Genomic DNA, 15630 nt, shown 5'->3' with positions numbered 1-15630 from the left:
AAAAAAAAAAAAAAAAAAAAAAAAAAAAAAAAGGAGCGACTAGAGAGGGAGGAAGGAAACCAGAGAGCAAGCTGTGGAAGTCAAGGAAGAAGTGGGTCACAGGCACATGCTGGGGGTGGGGAGGGAGACCTCCAGGAAGAGAGAAGTGGATGGCGGGGTCAGGCTATGGAAGCCACTGGCGAGCCTAGCTGATCCGATTACTGCGGGTGGGGACCCAAGTCGGCTTGAGTGAGTTGAGAGCATGGGAGGTGAGGACGCAGAGGTGGTGAGTGTGAACAGCTAGAAACGTTTAGCTGTGAAGTCGGGGTCGGGGGAGAGGAACAGTTTCCTCTCCCCGGAAGGCAGAGAAGAGGCATCTTCCGTTAGATTTGGGGAGAAGGCCTGCTTCCTAACAAAAGCAGAGGAAGATCTGTTCACGCAGGCATTCTAAAACCGTCTGCTGAGTTCCCCCTGCTGTGTCTCAGCACTGTGCTGTGAGACGATGCTCAGTAAATTACAGGTAATACACATTCTGATCCCAGGAGCGGAGGGCAGCGAGGGTCTCTGCTGTGGGGTGTGGAGTGTACCCTCAAGGAGGGAAGTGCCAGCTCACATGGGGGCCGACTTGCCGAGGGGCCTTGCAGCTGGAGGAGACCTCAACGCGGGGTTTTGGAGAAGAGCTAGTATGTCTCCAGGCAGAGGTGTATGGAAAGGGACAGAGGGGCAGGGCCTCAGCACTTTTCAGGGAGCGACAGTAAACACCCCTGGGTGCTGAGATGGGGCCATTTACACAAGGGCACCTGCCGTGCCAGATGGCTTAGGAAGAAGGGTCCAGTCCCACCCGAGGTCTCCCCGACTTCGCATGGGTAAAAGCTCCTCAGCAGGACACAGCCACACAGGATGGAGGGAGCAGGCTTTGGACACCCCTGAAAGCATCCCATGTAGCTTAAAGGGATAAGAAAAGCTCCAGTGTGTATGTCCTCTGGGGAAAGAAGAGGAGAGGGAGGAGGAGAGGAAAAAAGATGAGGGGAGACGGACTGAGGAGGAGAAATGTAAAAGCCAAAGGGGATTTGTTTGATTCTCAGGAGGATTTAGCTCGGCATGTGCCCTGAGAGCCGAGCAGTCCTGGAAAGAAAAGCGATGAATCATTTATGATTGTTTTCACTTTGTATTCGTTAAAGGCCTCTGCACTATTATTATCGAACCTTAATTGGCTCGGCTGCTGGCTCGGCACGGCACTGCCTCTCCGAGTCCGTGCTCTTCCCTTTGCCATCAGAAATTCCTCAAGCGTGAGCCAGGACCGTGCTGGGGAGCAGGGGTGGCTGGGCAAGAATCCACCCGAAGATCAAACGGAATGCAGCCGCTTGTCTTTCTCCTCTCTGATCATATATTAATAAACGTATCTCGCTGGGCTCCAGCTCGCTCCCCACGATCCGCTCTAAACTCTCTGGCATCTCTGCACCCTCTTTGCTTTCTCAGCCACTCGAGAACTTTCCCATTAGCTGCCCCCTCTCACAGCCCGACGAGCTCAGCAACTTCACACGTGATGGTGCACATCCTTTGTTCCAAGTGCCACCTTGGGCCCTGAACCAGCAACCATATGCGGGTTACCTGATTTCCTTCTTTTAATATACTTCAGTGTAATTATAACTGCATAAAAGAGAGGACAAATTGGCAAGTGATTACATTGTTAATTTGGCAATGTTTTATCACATTGTGGAAGCACAATTTCCTCTCTAATTGTATTGGGGGGGACACGTTTGTTTGCGGTTCGGCTTATTGAGGGATTCTTGAGCAGAGATATGAAATACACAGGAGACGGGGAAATCAGCTCTCCTCCCCATAAATATTCCTTTATTTACATGTGTCTTGCAGCCTCTTTAAAAAAATCTAACTCGTTTATTCAGGCCTAATTAATGAAATGCTACAGAATGTATAATAAGGCTATGACAGTTCCAGCTGCTGGATGGCTTTGGATTGGGAAACTGGAGATACCCCCAGTTAAAAGGGCTGAATGCTTCCCTTTCAGAATCTCACCAGCTGTGCGTGCCTCACGACCGTCCCGCCTGAGAATGCGACTGTGGTCCATGGAAAATGCCCCAGTCCTGGCTGCCAAGAGGCCTTCCTCACCTTCCTGTGTGTGATGTGTGTCTGCAGCATGATTGGGGCAATGGCTCAGACTCCCTCGGTCATTATCCTTATCAGGTAAGCTTAGCCCCTGGAACCCGGACCCGAGAGCCAGCCTCCCGTCTCCCCCTCCCCACCTGCTGTGTGTCTGCAGTTCTCCTGGAAATCAGAACTCCGGGGACTATATGAGTCTTACAAGCCAGCTTCCCTAGGCTGGTAGAAATCGGTTACGTTTGATAGAGACCTCACACCAAAAGTAGAAAGCACGGCCCAAGAGAGAACACTACACTTTCATGTCATCCCAAGAATAGACTCTGCAGGTGATTTGGAAAGGGACCGTGGTCCCTCATTGATATTTGCAAAGAGCCACATTGTTGGAGTAAAATGAAAATGACATTGGACTAGCCAAGTCCCTGTGTCTGGCTCCTATCCGGGCACTGATTAGCCGTATGACCTTGGGCCCATTTTCCCTCAGACTTGTTTCTGAATCTGGAACTGGAGGTGATGTCTTGGGTCCTGCCTGCCTCCTGCCGTGGTGTGGGTCCTGCCGAGACCATGTGTGTGCAAATGCCGTGAAGATGTGAGGGGTCATTGACAAAGTGAGATGCAGGGCTGAGTGGCTAATAGAAGGCAAGCAGTGACTGCTTTTGTATAAGTGGATGGTTGGAGAGAACCCCCCGTAATTCTGTTTCCCCATCTCTCAGGACCTGTCGTGGGGGCAGATGAGGTGCCTCAAAGGTGAATTACTGAGTAATCTTCTGAGTAACTTACACAATTACAAAGTTATCTAGATTGTTTGAGGAACCTAGAAGCAGAATGCTCCATGCTCTGGCATCCATCTGAACCAGAAGTGGCACCAAACACAGGTCCATCTCACCGGGATGCAGTTATCTAAACAAACCGATTCAATCCCAAGGGCTAGAGATAGAAGTAGGAATGAAATGCTTGGATGCAGCCTGTACAAATGTACATCACCAGCTGCTTTATCTGGCCTATATCTCTTTTTCTCACTGTACCACACTTCCTGATCTTGGTTATGAATTCACAAGGAAAAGAATTTACACAAAGTACTTATGTTATAAAGTCATTAGTAAAGCACTCTTAATGTGCAGAAGCATTAAGGGTACAATAGCAAATTACCATTTTATACTTATTAAATTTGAAAAATAAATTTTAAAAAATTCACACCCAGTGCTGTAAGCAAGGCTGTAGCAAAACGGGTAAAATCCCATATTGCTGGTGGCTTTGAGACGCATATCACTTTTCAAAAAGCAGTATGGCAAATGTAAGTCAACAGCCATAAAAATGTTCAGATTTTTTATGTGGTAACCCTACCTATTGCTACTTGTCTTAAGAAAATACTTGTCTACAAGAAGAAAAGTTCAGTGGAGACAGATTTTTATTACAATGTTAACTATAATAGCAGAAAAATCTGAATTGGAATAGTGAGTTAAATTATAGTACCACAGCTCAGTGGAATAATGAAAATTCTTAAGAATGTGAAATGTGTTTATGAAATGAACTATTGAATTTAAATTATATATGGAAGATGATTATGTATAATATGCACATGGACAAAACCCATCAGATCTCAGGTAGGGGTTTAGGGTGGCTGCATTACTTTTTGTTGTTAGAAATTCCTTTGAAGTTATATTGTGCCGTTCACACACAAAAGGCACCAAGTGGCAGGAAAAATGACCTTTACAACCATTAGCAATGACTGGTCCCCTTTTTTCTCTCCCCTTGACTCCTCTGCAAAAACCCAGCTCAGTAGTTGTAGCTGGAAGACCAAACACAGAAAGTCAGTTGAAATCTTAATCACTTCCAAGTCTCAGCTTGATAAATAGCTCTAGGAGATTTTCAGGAAATATTTGATTCCTTTTCAATGCACCAGCAACAGATGGCCTGGATGACCCAGGCTGAGCCTTGTCTACCTCATAGCTGGAGGTATGTGCCCACTTGCCTTTTGAGGGGTCCAGGGTAAACCATCTTCTATCACCATCCACTCCAATTTGCCATCACAGATGTTCTAGGGAGGGACAAGGGCACAAACAGTCTGAGCCACAGCCCAGATGAGCACCAGCCCTCATCCCATGCCAGAGCAATAGACCCACTCCCACTCTTACTCCAGACAGAAACATACTTGCCAACAGCAGTGCTCAGACATCCGCAGGGGAGGATACCAACTAGCAGTCACCTAGGTGCCCGCACTGGGCTCTTGTTTTAACTTCCTGTGTTTGCATCTTTATTAGCACTCAGGTGGGGAGACGCCAGAGGCTCAGAGAGTGATTAAGCAGTATCCTCAAGGTCATGTAGCTAGTAAGTTGTGGAGCTAAGGCCCTCTCCCTGGCCTGGCCTGGCACTTTCAGTAATGTTGACCCAAACCCTCCATTTCTCCATAACTAAAGCCAAGAAGGATTATTGCTCCTGTGGGAACCAGTTTCCCAACAGGATATGAAGGGAGATCTTAGCATCTTGTTCACTTCATTCCTACTGACATGATAGCTAAAAGGAAACCGAACTTCAAGTGATAAGTACTCTAGCTCATTATGCCAGCATGTTTTCTTGATAAGGAGAATTTGCCTTTATCTTTGTGTCTTTCAAGTCAGTACCTTAAAATGAATGCAAAAAGTGAAACCATGGCGCCAATATTAACTCCAAAGAGCTTGGATTTTGTTCCGTGCACATTCGAAAGAGAACTGACCGTGTTTCTGTCCAGAAACACTGATCTCATCTTTGATATTGTACAGGTATCTGGCTTGATCAGCCAGAGAGTAGTTTCCCTGTCATTCAGTGGAAAGTCTTGACCTGCTGCCCTGGGACTGCTTACTTATACTGGACTCTTTGCAATTGAAAAGGAACGTGTATTTCCCCAAGAATAACACATTTTTAGTTTTCTCTGAAAAATCTCAGAAATAGGGCAGAGATTGTGAAAACAACATCCATGTCCTTTCTGGTGTGACAGTGTCTTTTGGCCTTATATACCAAGAAGCCAAAGGCATGCCCATCTGATGCTCAAACCAGGTGGTAGGTCATTGGATGGTTGCCACTGGATGATGATTGGCAGAATGACCCCTGGGGTCGGTTAAGAATAGTATTCTAGCTACCAAGTCCAGAGATGGGTTATATATCTTGTGTACTAGGTATCCCACTGGATTTAGATGTCCCATTGGTAACTTTATTTCTGATGTTTATTTTCTGCAGAATTGCTTGCCTAGGTCCTTCCTGCACCGTATGAGTCTTCCTGGCCTTTCGGCCACACTGAAATGCTCCTGGTGTTTCCTGGGGCTCAGACACACAGGACTGTCTCTAGGTCTAGCCCGGTCCCTCCAGGGGGCAGAGTAGTGCACTTACCTCCCCATCTTCCCTAGAGACTCCTAATGGGGACGGGGCAAGAGGAGGTTTCTCTGCTGGTGGTGTTCAGGATGACCTGGAGCGCATGTGGTCAGTCAGATGCCTCCCCCTCTACCAGCACACCAGAGACAGGGCTGCCCGGGGCTTAGTGGGAGACATGTGCCCACCCACCTACCCACTTATACATTCACTCAGCATGTGCTGTGTGTCACACACCACACTGATGATGAACGAGATGCAAACAGTCCTTGGCCTCGAGAGAAGGCAAGCATTGAGTAAATACTAGTTTCAAGAGTAAGAGGCATAACACAGGCGATCTATGACCAGCTGTGAGGGCCTCTCTATCTGGAATCGGTCACCATTTCCAAACCCCCTCTACTGTCACTCTTATCCCAGAAAGTGTTACCCTCTGAGACTGTTCTAGAAAATGTGTGAAAAGATCATGCTCAGGGACTGTTGTGGGTAAACCAAAGCCAAGAACATTGAGTCGGTTCAAAACAAAGTGATGCAACTATATGAAGGTACCTTTCCAATTTAAAAGGTACCAAAACTGGATATAGATGAATGGATTATTTCACAAGTGGTCCATCTAGGGAATCAACCCATGCTAGTCTGGTTGATTTCACAAAATGGTGCTAGAATGACAAAGGTGTTTATGGTTCTTGCCTGTTTGTATAGCATAAGGGGAACTGTCTTTCCTGTCAATATTTTCCCCAGATACGTATACCCACCAATTTAAGCAAAAGCAAAGTGCCTTTAACTGCAGAGTACCAATTATGCTGATTTTTTTCCTCTTATCATTGGGAGCATAGAAAATGCATGTGTGGTGATGCTCCCCCACTTCACCCTGGTTTGGGTGGATGGACAGATGAATGTGTAATATCAGGTAGCAAGTAGGGGACCCTTATTTCTGAAAATGTTGAATGAATGTGTTCAAACTGACATTTATTGAGCACCTAATGTGTTCAGAGCTCCGTGGACCATCCCCGGGTAAGTGAGCTCAGCGCTGCTCTTAGGGAGTTCTTTCAGAAGCTGACCAGGGAAGATGAAAGACCTTGTGGACCAAATTTGCATTCCATCCTTCAAATAACAAGATTAGTTTTAGTTAATAAAAAACATTTAAATTCCTAAACTTATGTCACTGAAGTTGCAGGGATTTTTTCAGAGTTTAGGCAGGGAAAGTGAAAAAAAAACCAAAGCACAAAACCATTAATAATTTTCTACAGAAGGACTATGATGGACAGCAGTGGATGACTCTGGGGTCTGTTAATTAAAGTGGAGCGATAAGAATCTTTTCTTTTTTCCTCTTCTCTTCTTTGCACGTAGGACAGTCAGCCCTGAACTCAAATCCTACGCCCTGGGAGTTCTTTTTCTCCTCCTCCGTTTGTTGGGTACGTATTATCTCTTTATTTCCTCAATAATGAATTGGATGCTTATAACCAGGTGAGTACGTATCAGTGGAATCATCCCCTTTCTTGAGTTTGTCATTTTTCCTATGAGGTTTTTTGGTAAACAAGAGAAACATCAAGTCTGTTAATTTTGCTCAGGGTTTAGACCTAAACTCATACACTCCCTGGATATTGCAGAGTTTTTGTTGATATCAACTATGCCTTTGTGCCACCCTTAATTCTTGCTCAGGGTTTAGACCTAAACTCACACACTCCCTGGATATTGCAGAGTTTTTATTGATATCAACTATGCCTCTGTACCACCCTTAATTCTCATTGGCATAAGGAGGAAAAGCGATGGCACCAAAGGGAAAGAAATTTGATGGTGTCATTTGGAACCCTCATTAAGCAACCCGTGAGCAGCTTGTGAAATGCTTCACTTATGGGGCTTCCAGCTGGAGGAGAGAGGTATTCTCACAATGCTTCGCAAATGGAAACTTTGCATCCTTTAAATTTTTCCGAACCGATTTAGTTTATTTACCTTGGGTTTCCTGGATGGGGCAAATATGACCTTCTTGCTATAGACCCTACATTCCAAGGTTTGGTATGGATAGAAGGAATTAAGTCTAATGCCCCAATTTTTAAGATGGGAAAACAGGATGGGTCTAGCCCATGGTACTTCCAGGGTGCTGGGACCGTCTGGGGAGAAGCTGGAAAGGCCAACAAGGTAACCCTTCTCCCTCTAGACCACACTGTTGCTTTATGAACTCCCTTTGTCAAGGCCAAGATCAAGATAGGACAACTTTTTTAATTGAATAATTAAGCTGTGGTCTTCTTTAATGGACATTAAATGGTAAATAGATGTGGAAAGGGAAGTAACCATGGCCTATATCTTCAGAGTAAAAATAAAGTTTCTCATTCCAAATAGTATATAACCTGGATGAGCATAAAGAATTAACTCTAGAAATGTTTATAAAAATGTCTATAAAAGTTAAAAATTGGCAACAACCTAAATACCCAACAGCAGGGAATTAGTTAAATCCATTATGAGCTCTAATTCCAGTAGGATTTATGTTCCCCTTTAAAGTTCTGGAAAGAAAAATATTCATAGACTTGGAAAAGGCACATGATATGTGGAGGGGAAAAAAGAGGCCTATATTATATTATATATGCAAATGTTTTTAAAGTATATATAAATATGGAAAAATACTGGAAAGCTAGATGTGAAAATGGTATCAGCTATTATCAATCATTGAATAGTGAGGCTATATTTTCTAAATTTCTTTTTAAAATTTGAATATATATATATTTTATTACTTGCATAATGAGATTACTTCCTATATAATTGATATGTGAAAGAAAATTATTCACCCTTAAATCCATTAATAAGGTTTTCCCTGGGGAATGGCAAATACATGACATATGCCCTATCTATGCCTATAGCAAATAACAACTTTCAATCAATTGCTGTGATCACTTTTGCCATGCCCAGGACAAGACCTCAGAATCTTCTCAGTCACTATCAATCCACATCTGTTGGTACATATGGAGAAACTTAAATGGCATCTTTGTCTTATTTCTGGTTCATGGAAAATAGAAATGTTCTAAGTATAATAATACCTAGTTCAAACAAGTTCAGCAGTAATTCAGACTAAAACATTTAGGCCTTCCTGGAAGTTGTAGTGGCTTTTAGAGCTCTCTGCACAGAGTACCAATTATGCTGATTTTTTTTCCTCTTATCATTGGGAGCATAGAAAATGCATGTGTGGTGATGCTCCCCCACTTCATCCTGGCTTGGGTGGATGGACAGATGAATGTGTAATATCAGGTAGCAAGTAGGGGACCCTTATTTCTGAAAATGTTGAATGAATGTGTTCAAACTGACATTTATTGAGCACCTAATGCGTTCAAAGCTCCGTGGACCATACCCGGGTAAGTGAGCTCAGCGCTGCTCTTAGGGAGTTCTTTCAGAAGCTGACCAGGGAAGATGAAAGCCCTCCATCTATGGAGTTGCTGCAGAGGTCTCTGTATCTCTAAACAGATGCTGAGGACTCAATATGGCTGGTAAAAATTAGCCTTCAGAATAATAATTTTGATGATAGCACAAAATGAAAGAAAATTTGCAAGCTATTTTTGAAAAGTTAATGAAAATTATAGGACACTTGAAGACAGAACTGAAAATTATAGAGCATGTGTAATGTGACATGCTGTCTCTAAAGCTGGTTCTCTATTTGTATGTCTGCTCCGGGAATAATCAACCAAGCATTATCTAGAAGAGTATTTTTCAACCTCTGTGAGCCACAGCAAGAGATAAGCTTTACTGTATGGCCCAGTACATACATACATATCACAAATATAGCTGAAGCAAAGAGTTCATGAAAAATATTCACCCTTAATATGTATGATGTACTCTGCTACTTTCTATTCCATTCCATCCTTTTTAAGTAGTGGGTCATGACCAACCATACTGATTGTATTACCCATATGGGTCACACATCACAGTTTAGAAAATGGCTCTAGCAAGATATGAGACAGTTTCATCTTTTAATTAAAAGTGGCTTATCAAAGAAGTCTTTGCACTTGGCCTGATTCCATTTCCTGCAGCACCCAATAAGATTAACTACCTTTACTGTTAATGAAGGGCCAAGCGAGAAATCAGATTTCATGACATTGTCAACCTTTGTGCTTGGCCCCCATGTAGGTAATGGGGATACAGTGAGGACGTCGCAGTTCAGTGTGATGAGATCTGAGATGCAGTCAGCACAGGTGACAGGGGGACATGTGGGAGAGCCACCTAGCCTGGCCTGGGGATGGGGACAGGGGTGTGGGTTTGAAAGGATGTGATATCTACCTAAGACGTGAAGAAAGAACAAGGAAGAGTTTACACAACTGAGCAAAAGGGAGAGAGTGCTTTAGACAGAGGAACTTAAAGGAGTAAAAGCCTGGAAGTGAACAAAGGCTGAAGCATGTTTGTTTGGGGGCTGCAGGAAGGCCGTGTGGCTGGGGGGACTGGTTGGTAGAAGATGGGGCTGGGGAGGACGGATGTCAGGAACGTGCTCAGGAAGAGCTGCTGCCCTTTTGACAAGTTTGACCTTTATCCCTAAGGCAAATGAAGTCATTGAAGAGCCATTGTGCATTTTTAGGAAGGCCCACTGTCTACCATGTAGAGAATGTGGGAACTGAGTAACAAGCCACTGGTATAACTAACAGAGTAGCTGATGGAGACCCAAGCTGAGATGCTGGCTACCAAGATGGGGAGATGTGGGTAGAGGAAGAATTGTCAAGGCTTAGTCCCTGAATGGAAGTGTACAGACTGTAGTATCATCTGAGAAGGAGGAATCCACAGTGACAGTGCCTTATAAAAGATTTGGATCATGTGGTGCATGGGGATACTATTTACTAAAACAGGAAGACCAGGATGAGGAGCAAGTTGGGAGTGGTATAGACCAACACTGTCCAACAGAACTTTGTGTGATGGTGGAAATACTCCAAATCTGTGCTACATGGGGCTATGGAGCACTTGAAAGGTGGCTTCCATAAACTAGTTTCACTTCATTTTTATTGATTTTCATTTGAGTAGCTGCATGTGGCCAGTAGCTATCATACTGCACAGTGCTGGTCTCAAGGCTCAGTCTTTGATTCACTCACCACCATTGGTAGGTCAGAGCTTGAGGAAGTGGGGGCAGCGAGGGGAGACCACTCTTTGTGGATACTTGGCTGTAGCAGTATAAAGAGCAAGATCCAGAAGTGAAGGCAAGGTTATTTTCCCTTGTTGCTTTAAATGCCAATGGAAAGGAGTTGTTAGAAAGGGCAGGGGCAGAGACTGCATTGGCCCAGGTCAGTGTGGCAGCCTAGGAATGCCATTGGTGATATCAGTGGTAGGTGCAGTGGAAGGAGTGTGGAGCAAAGAAATTAAGGACGGTGGTCACCGTGAGGCTAAAGTGATTGACCATGGTACCTGGACTGGATAAGGAAGAGATGAGCTAGGAGAGGGAGAGAGAGAAAGGAACGTAGGAACTGGATGTAGTAATTCATGTAAAAAAGAATTAGAATCAGTGGCCAAAGCTTTGGTGTCTGTGAAGTGACAAAACCCAGGGTGTGGCATGACTAGAGAGTACAGGAACATCCTTGACATTGAGGGTGAGTTGTTGAAAGGCCAAAGTGTGGAAGCTCATGTCCATGGAGAAGTTCAAGTCACCCAGGACAGCAGTAGAAGTTGAGTGGGAGAGAAGACTGAGCTGGATAAAGGTCAGAAAATACAGAGAAAACTGAATGACCTACTCAAAGCAGAATGCCTGATGTAATCAAATCCATCCTTCTTCATCCTTTTGCAAATGGCCTGATCACCACTTTTTTCTCTCTGGGTGTGGGCATAACGTCTGCTCAAGGGTCTGATCCAGAATCTTGCTCCTGGAGGTCTACTGCATGCCGTAGATGTTACACCAAATTAAATGAATGGAAACAAATATACACTGAGATCCTGCTATGTCAAAAGCACTGTTCTCGATGCTGCAAAGGATATAAAAATAAGTGGGAGCCAGAGCCTGCCCTCTCCAGTAGGAGAATGAAGCAAGTATGGGTAACGTAAAGGGCTAGAAGAGTTTGGACCTTGAATTTCAAGGGAAAAAAGATTTTACTTGGCTGAGTCATTGCCAGTGTGGAACAATTGATGGTATGAGATGGAAATATTCAGAATTCTGAGTTAGGAAGATCAACCTGGGAGAAAGGTGCAAGGTGGTTCAGCAGGATGCAGGATATAAAGCACTGAGAAAAAGAGAAGGTGACCAGGGTAAGGCAGTGGGATTAAAAGGCAAGGACAGATGGAAGCCATATTGTGGAGGTAATGTCTGTCGAGCCCCCCAGTGACTAGATGAAAGCAAGAGAGAAACAGCAGAATCACAAGATAAAGCTGAGGATTTGAGCGTCTGGGACTGGGCCTACAGAAAAGGCTTTAATAAGGTACAGTAACAGACACATGTGTCTCAAGGGAATTGTGAGGGATGACTTGGGCTGACTCACTACCTGCCACAAACTCTCCTCCACAAATGCCTGCTCTTAGTTTTCCAGAGCAACCTGCTGGGCAAAGAGTATTGGGAACCTCAAGGTGCACCTCTGTACACAGGTGTCATTCCTGAGCAGACTGTCCTTGGGTCTTGGGTCACTGGTGAGCTGGTCTAGGAGAAGTACGTCTTAGAAGCTCCTGGTGTGGTTCATCAAACATTTGTTGAGCTCCCATTGTGAAGTCTTGAATATAAAGAAGTTCTACAGCAAGTGGGAGAAATGAACGTGTAGAATGAGTGCACTGTAAGTAGTAAGCGCAGCCAGCCAGAGACCCCAGATGAGAGGCTGTGCCCCCAGCCATGGGATGGTGGGGCGCAGGATATAGGGTCTGGAATGTGGGGGAGATCCCTTCCACTCACCTCCGCATTTAGTTGTTTATTCAGCAAACATTTACTAAGCACCAGTGATTTATCTGACCTCCTGAAGGACCTGAACCACCCACGATCTACATCCTGGCCTGTTCTAAGGTGATATCAGATACTTGCCATGGACCCCACTGCAGTCAGGCATACCCAGGTTTGAGTCCAGCTCTGCCATTACTGGCCATGAGGCCTTTGGCAGGTTATTTAAGCTCTTTGAGCCTCAGTGAGTTTAACAAGGCAGCCAGGAATGAAATGAGAATAGAGTAGCTCCTCCCAACTTCTCAGATTTAAGAAAAGTGAATGTTAGGTGCCCGTGGACGATGCTGGACGATGTTGACAGTCCAATCTCTTTCTTGGCATTGCTGAAACAGAGAAACTCATTAACCCTTTCAGGAGAACATACTTTGACATCCCTTTCTAGCTTGCGCTGGAGGTAACAGTAATTCCATCAGGTTGAATAGAGATTACATGGTGAATTCAAGTCTTGGCAGGTAAGCTGGGAGAGGAATGGATATCTTTTGAAATGTAAATGCAAGAGTAATTTGCAGCTTCCATTTTGTCCCATAAAGGAATGTGAATTTATTTTTCTTGCAAAAGCCTTTGTTCACCTTTTAAGTTTAGACCAAAGAATATAAATAGGCCTGGCCTTTTCAACCCAGGGAGTGAATTAAGTAACCAAGATACAAGACACCGAGGTTTAATCTTTGTTAATAGATTTCAGGAAAACAGACAATTTCCTTAAGCGGCACTGCAATTTTTGCATTGAAATATAGCTGCAATTTGGGCCTGAGTGTGATAGGAAGTAAGATTTAATCCTTTTAATATTCTCTGTAATAGTGAGTAACAGCTTTGAGCTTCCGGATACCCTCCGCAACATACGGTGGGTTCCCAGTGTCCCTGTGATGGGACCTTAGTTAATGCCTACTGCATCCGTGAGTTACTCCCAAGGAAACATAGGAAGAAAAGAGCTCAAAAGGGAGAGGACGGTTCCTGCAGGCTCCAGGGAGGAGAGCATTCTTTTAAAACACACAGTTTCTAAAGAAGTACTTCATTATCATCACTTGCCTCCTTCTTCCTTAGGTAACTGAGGACATAACAGCAGAAATAGGTACTAACATACACCTTACCCAACTTACCTCCCTTCTGTCACTAATCAGATGAGTTCTAGAAAGGCAAAGGCCTCTAAATAAGAGATCCAGCAAGTGCTTCGTCTCTAATAGTCTCTGCACACCTGGAATTCAGGACCTGAGAACTAGAGCTCCCCTTTGGAAAAGCATTTTAAGTCAATAAAAAGGAAACGATGAATTTGGCAGAAAAGAAAGCTAATATTTCCTCTGTTCAGAAATGTAAAAGGGATTTCACAAAGGTTATGAGGTACGACTCGTAAGGTACCCAATCCAGAGTTTATTCTAACCTATCACCCCTGGGAGAGCTGGGAAGATGGCGGAAGAGTAAGACGCGGAGATCACCTTCCTCCCCACAGATACATCAGAAATACATCTACACGTGGAACAACTCCTACAGAACACCTACTGAATGCTGGCAGAAGACCTCAGACCTCCCAAAAGGCAAGAAACTCCCCACGTACCTGGGTAGGGCAAAAGAAAAGATAAACAGAGACAAAAGAATAGGGATGGGACCTGCACCAGTGGGAGGGAGCTGTGAAGGAGGAAAGGTTTCCACACACTAGAAGCCCCTTCGTGGGCGGAGACTGTGTGTAGCGGAGGGGGGAAGCTTCAGAGCCACGGAGGAGAGCGCAGTCACAGGGGTGCGGAGGGCAAAGTAGAGAGATTCCCGCACAGAGGGAAAAGGTCTGGAGCTGCCAAAGAGGCAAGAGACTTTTTCTTGCCTCTTTCTTTCCTGTTGCATAAGGAGAGGGGATTAAGCGCGCCGCGTAAAGGAGCTCCAGAGACGGGCGCGAGCCGCGGCTGTCAGCACGGACCCCAGAGACGGGCATGAGACGCTAAGGCTGCTGCCGCCACCAAGAAGCCTGTGTGTGAGCACAGGTTGTCTGCTCACCCGCCGGGGCGGGTGGGGGCTGGGAGCTGAGGCTTGGGTTTCGGAGGTCGGATCCCAGGGAGAGGATTGGGGTTGGCTGCATGAACACAGCCTGAAGGGGTTAGTGCACCACAGCTAGCCGGGAGGGAGTCCAGGAAAAGGTCTGGAGCTGCCAAAGAGGCAAGAGACTTTTTCTTGCCTCTTTCTTTCCTGTTGCATAAGGAGAGGGGATTAAGCGCGCCGCGTAAAGGAGCTCCAGAGACGGGCGCGAGCCGCGGCTGTCAGCACGGACCCCAGAGACGGGCATGAGACGCTAAGGCTGCTGCCGCCACCAAGAAGCCTGTGTGTGAGCACAGGTCACTATCCACACGTCCCCTCCCGGGAGCCTGTGCAGCCCGCCACTGCCAGGGCCCCGTGATCCAGGGACAACTTCCCCGGTAGAACGCACGGCACGCCTCAGGCTGGTGCAGCATCACGCCGGCCTCTGCCGCCGCAGGCTAGCCCTGCATCCGTACCCCTCCCTCCCCCCCCCCCGGCCTGAGTGAGCCAGAGACCCCGAGTCAGCTGCTCCTTTAACCCTGTCCTGTCTGAGCGAAGAGCAAACGCCCTCAGGCGACCTACACGCAGAGGCGGGACAAGATCCAAAGCTGAACCCCGAGAGCTGTGCTAACAAAGAGGAAGGGAAATCTCTCCCAGCAGCCTCAGGAGCAGCGGATTAAAGCTCCACAATCAACTTGAAGTACCCTGCATCTGTGGAATACCTGAATAGACAACGAATCATCCCAAATTGAGGAGGTGGACTTTGAGAGCAAGATATATTATTTTTTCCGCTTTTCCTCTTTTTGTGAGTGTGTATGTGTATGCTTCTGTGTGAGATTTCGTCTGTATAGCTTTGCTTTCACCATTTGTCCTAGGGCTCTGTCCGTCCGTTTTTTGGTGTTTTTTTTTTTTTTTTTTTTACTTAAAAAATTTTTTTTCTTAATAATTATTTATTTTAATTATTTTATTTTATCTTACTTTATTTTATCCTCTTTCTTGCTTTCTACATTTTCTCCCTTTTATTCTGAGCCGTGTGGATGAAAGGCTGTTGGTGCTGCAGCCAGGAGTCTGAACCAACTTTAGCCGCTGGGGACAGACACCAAAAACAACGGGAACTACAAACCTACAGCCTGCAAAAAGGAGACCCCAAACACAGTCAGATAAGCAAAATGAGAAGACAGAAAAACACACAGCAGATGAAGGAGCAAGATAAAAACCCACCTGACCTAACAAATGAAGAGGAAATAGGCAGTCTACCTGAAAAAGAATTCAGAATAATGATAGTAAAGATGATCCAAAATCTTGGAAATAGAATAGACAAA

At 45.2% G+C, this 15630-nt stretch overlaps 1 protein-coding gene across 9 annotated transcripts in view; it reads left to right on the top strand.

Moving 5' to 3' along the window:
* SLCO3A1 (solute carrier organic anion transporter family member 3A1) overlaps positions 1–15630 on the top strand; it is a 335014-nt gene that overhangs the window by 300654 nt on the left and 18730 nt on the right. For 8 of the 9 annotated variants that reach the window (XR_003681759.2, XR_003681758.2, XR_003681757.2 and 5 more), the window contains 2 exons: positions 2009–2184; positions 6787–6851. Coding sequence is in view for 6 of the 9 variants with exons in the window: in XM_024114938.2 (XP_023970706.1) it covers positions 2009–2184; positions 6787–6851 (241 nt within the window). In the remaining 3 variants the exon portion in view is untranslated. Of the gene's footprint in view, positions 1–2008; positions 2185–6786; positions 6852–13754; positions 13840–15630 lie in introns of all 9 variants that reach the window. The other variant, XM_055088203.1, reaches the window with a different exon arrangement.

The sequence above is a fragment of the Physeter macrocephalus genome, chromosome 11 (genome assembly GCF_002837175.3).
Source record: "Physeter macrocephalus isolate SW-GA chromosome 11, ASM283717v5, whole genome shotgun sequence".
Taxonomy (NCBI): domain Eukaryota; kingdom Metazoa; phylum Chordata; class Mammalia; order Artiodactyla; family Physeteridae; genus Physeter; species Physeter macrocephalus.
This window is presented reverse-complemented; position numbering and strand designations above follow the sequence as displayed.